The sequence below is a fragment of the Triticum aestivum genome, chromosome 4B, assembly GCF_018294505.1.
Source record: "Triticum aestivum cultivar Chinese Spring chromosome 4B, IWGSC CS RefSeq v2.1, whole genome shotgun sequence".
Taxonomy (NCBI): Eukaryota; Viridiplantae; Streptophyta; class Magnoliopsida; order Poales; family Poaceae; genus Triticum; species Triticum aestivum.
Genome location: NC_057804.1, coordinates 637,895,650 through 637,903,670, shown reverse-complemented (window position 1 = coordinate 637,903,670; position 8,021 = coordinate 637,895,650). Strand labels below are relative to the sequence as shown.

Below are 8,021 nucleotides of genomic sequence, written 5' to 3'. Positions count from 1 at the left end.
GGGAGGGATAGCAAGGGGCAGAGGTGCGGGGTACGACGAGCGGATGCACAACATAGTTAAGCCCACAAGGCCCAATTAAACAAGAGACGTCCAAAATAGTCACCGGAGTAGCGGCCTAATACGGTTAGCGAGCATAAGTGCGATCCAGAGCTAATGGGACGGACCAAAATGCCTAAAAGTGATGATCGGATGGCTAAGAACGCTAATAGCCTGAGAGGGTTGGAAAGATGCTCGGTTTTAATGTTTCTAAATGAGATAATGGGCCTGGTTAGATAGAAATAATTAGGCCAATGGCTATGCAGGATGCCACGTCAGGTCCACGTAGATGTCATGTCGGATCCATGTTGGTACAACGTTATGTCAGTCCATGACGGATTAGTCTGTCATAGAGGACCGGGCCTGGAGCGGGCCGGAGGGGCCTATGGATTGTTTGGTGACGGCCAGAATCCGTCATGGTGGTGCAGTTGTCCAATTATGACGCGATATACATGACAGATTCCAAATCCGTCATGGACCGCCCTCCTTGACGGTTTTGCACTGTTCTGTGACGGGACGAATCCGTCATGGATTAACAAGATTCTTGTAGTGATGTCGTTTACAAGGCAATATGAGAAGACATCATACAGGGTTTAAATACAACAACAAGGAATAGCCTGCCTTTGGAAGCAAGGCAAATGAATAGTTTGCACCTATTTGGGGCGTAATTCCTCCAAGTGAGCGGAGAGGAGGGGTCCAACGGCTTTTCCATGAAAACTACATCATATGTTGATAACGCCGAGAGAGATCTATTGTCGAGGCGACTAGTGCGATTGTCGTTTTCCTACGAGTTCAAGGAGACAATAAACAAAAATTGCACGCAAGCGCAAGCCATTAAGTTCGTTGAGTGCTACGGTGGAAATCCTAGGGTGTAGGTCTAGGCATAGATCGTCTCCTCTCAGACACATGATGACTGAAGTAATTAGCAAGATGCATGTCAATCAACCACACATCTTGTAAAGGAGATGGAACGACCATTGCTGATCTTCACTGAAGTAAATTAGCGGAATAGAGTTAGGTCAGAAGATGTGAAAATGCTTTGAACCAAAAGGGCCCTTAATTAGTTTGTATGAAAGCACACAGATGTATGGTGCCTAACCAATTTAGCATAATCCGAAGCAGAACGCGACCTTTGGTTCGCCAGGAATTGCAACTTTTGAAGATAGGTTTTTCCACGACGAGAACTTTCACTCACATTACATTCGTTCATTAATAACATGATCGTGGACCTCTTTGCTTTGCATGATTAAAAGTACAATAATAGAAAAATTACGAGCACAAGATTGCAAGCCACCCAATGATTAAGATGAGGGTATGTTTATTAATCTGTGAGAGGCGTAGGATGGAAGTAATCTCAGTCAAGGAATTGTGCAATTAAAATATAAAAAGTCTCATACGCCCTCAATGGTGTATACGACCATATGCACGTGTTAATTGGTAAAAGACCAAAAATGATTCAAGGTCTCACTACTAGCAACAAAATGGAATCAATAATCATTAAGATGCATGTGTTTTGCCAAAAAGAAACGCGCCGCTCCCCTTTTTAGGGAGGGTATTGCCTAATGCATACAAGTAAAAAATATTGCGGGCGTGCCACTTGTTTTATGAAAACAAGAAATAAATACATAGAAAAAATAATGGACAAATACATATACGAAATACAAATACATTGTACAAGTTTCATGAGAATTTATCCTTCTACCTTCTGCGTCGCGCTTAAGGAGTATCTGACCGAAGATGATTGTGTACTTCGCTGATTCCTGGTGCGTTTGCAAGCATCCGGTTAATTACATCCATGGGGTTGATCCCACGGAATACCTCCTATTCAATTGCGCTGATGGTTGGCGTCATATATCAGATTGCTCATCCATATGTGTCGTGATGGGCGCACGACAGATGCCATGGGATGGCTAAAGAGAGGAGGAGGCTCGAGGGCACTGGTGGGCTCCAGAGACGGGGTTGGCATGAGCGAGTGCGGGACGCAAAACATACCCAGGTTCAGGGTTCTCCGGATAGATAACACCTCTAATCCTGCCGAGTGTGGTTGATATGTAATAGTACAAGGTTGCTCCTTGAGCTATATGGAGGAAGAAGGAAGGCTGGCCAAGGCTTAGGCTGCTCCTTCTTCCCTGGTGCGTTCTACTGATCGGTGGCTAGTTTTATGTGTGCTTACTGCTTCTCTCTTCTGCTTGTCTGCCCGTGTATGCGAGGGCTCCTGGGGGTTTTATAGGCCAACCCCCAAGGATACAATGGTAATGTTACGAGTTCGTGGGTCCGGGTCGTTAGCGTCTGAGGACCCGGGCTAGGACCCGTTGGGGAGCCTGTCGTTTGCCGGGTTTCCCTAGGTGCGGGCCCCGCGTGCCTAGGGGGACTGTGCGCCGTCTTGTCGATTGTCAGGGCGTGGCCGAGTTGAGTCGGGTACAGTGAAGGAGCCTCGAACTGGGGCCTAGAGTGGCAATAGGGCATCGGAGCGGCGCACGGGAAGGAGTATATGCTGGCGGTGGCAGGAGGCGGAGACTGGAGTTGTCGACGGCAGCCAATAATCTATCGTGAAGGGAGAGAGAGAGGATCGGGAGAGATGCAGCTATCCGTATCGGCCTCCTCAACGGGCCAAACACAAGACACGCGTAAAGCATATTTGGCCAAGGCGGTAAGTCTACTTCTCACACCGAATGATAAGTTAGCCCCACGCGGTTTTCACAGCCTAATCAACCAGAGAGCTCTCATTCTAGTGATGCCATGCTTTGGCTGCTTAGATGTGGCAATATCATAAATTTGTAAATTACATTGTGGACCAAACACTGTTGCATGAGTTGCCACTTGCAGCAGGAATGTCCAAATGGGTCACTTGAACACCCGTGTAGAAGCATAGGAGCAATCTTGTTTTATATTTCTCCATGAAATTATTGTTTTTTATATTTATTTTTATTTTCACATATGTTGTGGTTTGGTTCTTGTATTTTGTGTAATCAGCTTTACATGTGCTGTGCTCAGAGGTATACCATCGTGATGTTTGATGAAAACAAAAGAAATTTGGCTCTGGTATTTGCCTGATAAAAAACAAGGATGCCGATAACGCCCACACGTGTGGGCATTAAGGGTCTGACCACATGTTTTGTGTGGTGTTTAAGAGAACCAACCCATACCTCTACGTGTGGGCAAAACAAGTAATACTCACACGTCTTTTTTTGCCTCGCTGTCCCTCTCACACGCATATGTGTGGGCAAAATAGATAACGCCCACATGTCCTTACGTTAGGCGGCCAAATTCACTGTTTTGACCCTTTTCCTGAACTTAAGCACAATTTAACCCTATGTGTAACTTTTTTTTGGATCTGACCCTTTTTCTACCGTCATTGTCTTTGGCGGTAGGGTAGCACACCCTACCGCCAAGGACTTTAGCGGTAGGACTTACTTACATCGTCACGCCCGTTCGGTGTGAAAAGGATCCTATCGCCATGGTCTTTGACGGTAGGGGCATACATGTAATTATAATAAGGGCACACATGCAATAAAAAAATCATTTTTTGCAAAAAGGACCCTACCGCCATAGGCTATGGCGGTAGGGTTACACGTCCTACCGCCATCAACTGCGGCGGTAGGGGTCTTTCTACAAAAAATGAAAGTAATGCTGCAGGTAAGTCCTACCGCCAAAGGCCTTGGCGGTAGGGTGTGTTACCCTACCGCCATAGACAATGGCGGCAGGAAAAGGGTCACATCCGAAAAACTTTTGCACATAGGGTCAGATCGTGCTAAACTAACGAAAAAGGGTCAAAACAGTGAATTTGGCCACGTTAGGCCTCCTACCTCATGGTCCCGTTTGTCCCACGTGACAGTCACCACGCAGCCCTGCAGTTGCCATGGTCCGGACCTTCTTTCATGTTCGTTTAACTGCATTTGCCATGTTACTGAAGTACAGTTGCCATGTCGGACAACTACAGTTGTTATGGCTGCTCAACTGCAGTTGCCATATCAGGTCAAGTGCCAGATGTCATTTCTTGGACAACTGCAGCTGTTGCCATGTGTGGTCTGGTCTACTACAGTTGCCATGATTTGAAAACTTTAGGAGTTGTCACCTACTAACACTAGGCACTTGCCATGTAGCACAACAAAAAACATGGCAAAATAACATGTTCGAGTAAAGAGAGAGTTGCCATCTGCTTACAAGCATACTAGGGACAGTTGCCATGTACCCTGCAAAACACATGGCAACTGACAGATTTGGGTGTGGGAGAGGAGACGGGCGTGTGGGCGCGGTGATATCTTTAGGAGTTGCCATCTGGTAAACACTAGGCAGTTGTCATGTAGCACTAAAAAAGACATGAAAAAAAACATGTTCGGATAAAGAGAGAGTTGTCATCTGCTTACAAACATACTAGGACAGTTACCATGTACCCTGCAAAACACATGGCAACTGATAGCTTTAGGTGTGGGAGAGGAGACGGGCGTGTGGGCGAACTAATAAATGCCAACACACCAGCCCCTCTGCGTGCGCTGAAAACTGACGTGTGGGTGAACTGCTAAACGCCCACATACCAGCACCTCCGCGTGTGGAAATGGACGTGTGGGCGACCGGATGAATGCACACACACCAATCCAATCCTATGTGGCATAAAAAATCTGGCAAAACATGCCAAGATTCGTGCAAACTCAAATCGACGTTGATCAATGCGTGTGGGCGAGATTAAGTTTTCTTGGCATTCTAATATTTTTTGAAATAAAAAGCAGAAGCCTAAAAATCGCGATAGTACGTGGAACTACAAATTATTGTAGACAATTACACATGTTTGAGAGCTGTGGAGGAGCATCAACAATGGTTTCATTTCATTCGTCGCCTCCAAATCAATGCTGAATCGTGTTGTTCGTTGTTGATTCAGAGAACATCTTCTACTAGATCTAGTGGTACAGACAGACTGCACAAGAGATTGGTGCATGAAGTGGTGGATGGATGGATCATCGTCCCTCGCCGCGAGCGTTGAGCTGGGAGAAGACCTGGCTGTCGGCGAGCTCGGTCATGCTCAGTCCCGTCTCGTCCGCGTCGTCCATCATGAGCAGACTCGTCGACGACGGCACCCAGCGCGGCACGACGACGTCGGCGGGGAGCTGCGTGGCGACGGCGCCGCTGTCCTCGAAGGCGTCCCTGTTGACGTGTGTCTCCTGCAGCTGGAGGCAGTACTCGAGGTTCCACAGCACGTCGCCCATGGAGGGGCGGTCGGCGCCGTAGTCCGCGAGGCACTTCTCCGCCGTCTCGGCGAACTTGCGCAGCGAGTTGTCGTTCACCTCACCCGCGATCCTGGCGTCGGCGATCTTGTCGAGCTTCCCCTCCCCGTGCATCCTCACGGCCCACTCAGCGATGTTGATCTGGTCGCGGTCGAGGCTCTGGTCGATGACCGGGCGCGCGCAGAGCACCTCGAAGAGCACCACGCCGAAGGAGTAGACGTCGGAGCGGTCCGTGAGCTGCTGCGTCTTGAAGTACTCAGGGTCCAGGTACCCGAAGCTGCCCTTCACCGCCGTGCTGACGTGCGTCTCCCCCAGCGATGGCCCGATGCGCGACAGCCCGAAGTCGGCCACCTTGGCGATGATCGCGCCGCCGCCGGTGCTGCCGCCGTCGTCGGTCCCGAGGAGGATGTTGGTGGACTTGACGTCGCGGTGGATGATGTTCTCCGAGTAGCCGCTGTGCAGGTAGTGCAGGCCCCTGGCGGCGCCGATGCAGATCTCGAGCCGCTGCTTCCACGACAGCACCGGCTCGTCGGAGCCGTACAGGTGGCTCCGCAGCGTGCCCTTCTCCATGTACTCGTACACCAGGATCATCTCCGCCTGCTCGTTGCAGTAGCCGATGAGCGACACCAGGTGCCGGTGCCGGATGCCGGACAGCACCACGATCTCGGTCTGAAACTCCGGCAGGCCCTGCTTGGAGGCGCGCATGGCGCGCTTCACCGCCACGGGCGTGCCGTCGGAGAGCGCGCCCTTGTACACGTTGCCGAACCCGCCGACGCCGATGAGGTTGCGCTCGTGGAAGTTGTCCGTGGCGGCCTTGAGCTCCGGCAGCGAGATGTGCAGCTTGGTGCTCACCCTCTGCATCCTGGCGGTCGTGCCCTCGTTGGACCGGTTCGTCGACTCGTCGGCCCACCCGGAGATGCCTTCCTGCGTGTACGGTGACCACGGCAGCTGCGTGCTCTCCTTATCCTCCTTCGACGCCGGCGGCGCCACCTGTCTGCGCTTCCTCCGCCGCACGACGAAAAAGCAGAGCACCGCGCACGCAAGGACGGCGGCGCCGAGCACCGTCGCGAGCACGATGATGATGATGCTTCTCTTCGTCAGGGCATGCGACCCCGGCGAGCTCAGGTCGACGGATTGCAGCTTCATGATCTCCAGCCCGTTCAGTATGCCGCCCCCGCTGCTTTTCGACGACGTGCCAATGCTGACGGTGAGGTTCCCAGCTCTCGGCGCCGTGGCCGCGTAGTCAAGATATAAGGGCTCGTTCGGCTGAGTCGCCTGAGCATTCGGCGCGAGGTCTCTGCTGCCAATGGCTTGCGCGACATAGACGTTGAAGACGATGCCAACACCGACGACGGAGCTGACCACCTCATAGTCGCAGAAGTGGAGGCGGACGAGGTAGCGGGACCCTGCCTCCGCCGGGAACGTCCACGTGACGTTGAAGTTCAGGCCCGGCGTTGTCGCCCGCAGGAAGTCCGTCACGTTCGCCGCGCGCTGCGTCCTGTACACCACGTCCGGTGCCACCTCCCTTGTGTTCGGCGGGTTGTAGATGATCGGGCTGGAGGTGTTGTTCACCACCGACTGCCCGGGGGCGCCGAAGAGGTAGGCGCCGTCGGGGAGCCACGTCCGCCAGAGCGTGTCGTTCTCCCTGGTCACCTTGGGCCCGCCGACGTTGAGGCGGTACACCGTCTCCAGCGCGTCCAGCTGCCACTGGGCCAAGTCGTCGTTCCCCAGGACGCCCACCGGCACCACCGAGTTGGAGCCGTTCCACAGCAGCTGCTGCGGGGCTGGGAACAGCTCGACTGCATTGACGAAAGCGGAGGAGCCGGCGTCCGGGCTGAACCTGATGGTGAATTCTTTCGACCCGCCGCGCGGGACGAAGAACTCCTTGACGACGCCGTCGGCCGGCGGCGAGAAGGCGGGCAGCAGGGCGTAGGCGTCGAGGACCGAGACGGTGAAGCGCGCGGAGGAAAGGCTGGTGGAGGAGGAGGCGGGGACGAACGGGAAGAAGTGGAGGCGCAGGACGAGGAACGACGACGCGCCCGCCGTGGCGGGGTACGCGAGGCGGTAGGAGAAGGCCGAGCTGTCGGCGCGCGCGGCGGCGTACAGAGGGTTGGAGGCCGCGCCGGAGCTGGCGTTTGCAGACACCGCGGCGGGACGCCCTTGCGAGAGGTAGCCGTCGTCCCGCACGAAGGTGCGCGTGGGGTTGTCTGACGGGAAGGTGACGTCGGCGCCTGCGCCGCACGCGAGGAAGAAGGAGAAATCCGGGGAGAAAACGGCGAGGGCGGAGTACGGGAGGGCCGTGGCGAGGAGGAGGAGGAGGGGTGGTACGACGTGGACGGCCATTCAGCTCAGGGGGTAGTGGAGCCGTGGCTGGGCGTGCGGGTGGTGGTGGGAGATGAGGCGATCATGGGGATAAGCACGAGTGCGGCGGGCGGCGGGCGGTGGTGGTGGAGGGAACACGGCGGGAAGGTGCAGAGTGGTGTGTTGACTCGGGCAGCGGGAAGGTGGACTTGGACTTGGAATGAATTGGCAGGTGGACAAGGATGGGAATGGGATTGGTGTGCCCGTTTGTGTTTGGCAGCGCGTGCACGGCTGGAGTGATTGGGCCATTGAAAATTCCTGTTAATTCCCCCACTCATCATCAAGTGGCACTCATTCATTCAGCTGAAAAGTACTCCTGCTGGTTGTTTTCCTGGATATTTTTCTCACTCCTGGATGATTGATTGCTCTATGGTCGATGTTACTTGAAGGAAATGCTTCCTAAAA

The 8,021-nt window shown here is 53.4% G+C and overlaps 1 protein-coding gene across 1 annotated transcript; it reads right to left on the bottom strand.

The window, feature by feature from the left end:
- Positions 1-4,780: 4,780 nt before the first annotated feature.
- On the bottom strand, positions 4,781-7,779 carry LOC123093758 (probable receptor-like protein kinase At5g24010). The gene has a single exon (XM_044515803.1). It carries the CDS (start codon positions 7,596-7,598, stop codon positions 4,989-4,991), a length of 2,610 nt encoding a protein of 869 aa, XP_044371738.1. The 5' UTR covers positions 7,599-7,779; the 3' UTR covers positions 4,781-4,988.
- Positions 7,780-8,021: the final 242 nt, after the last annotated feature.

Coding starts and splice junctions, on each gene's coding strand:
- LOC123093758 (XM_044515803.1), bottom strand. CDS start 7,598: ATGGCCGTCCACGTCGTACCACCCCTCCTCCTCCTCCTCGCCACGGCC.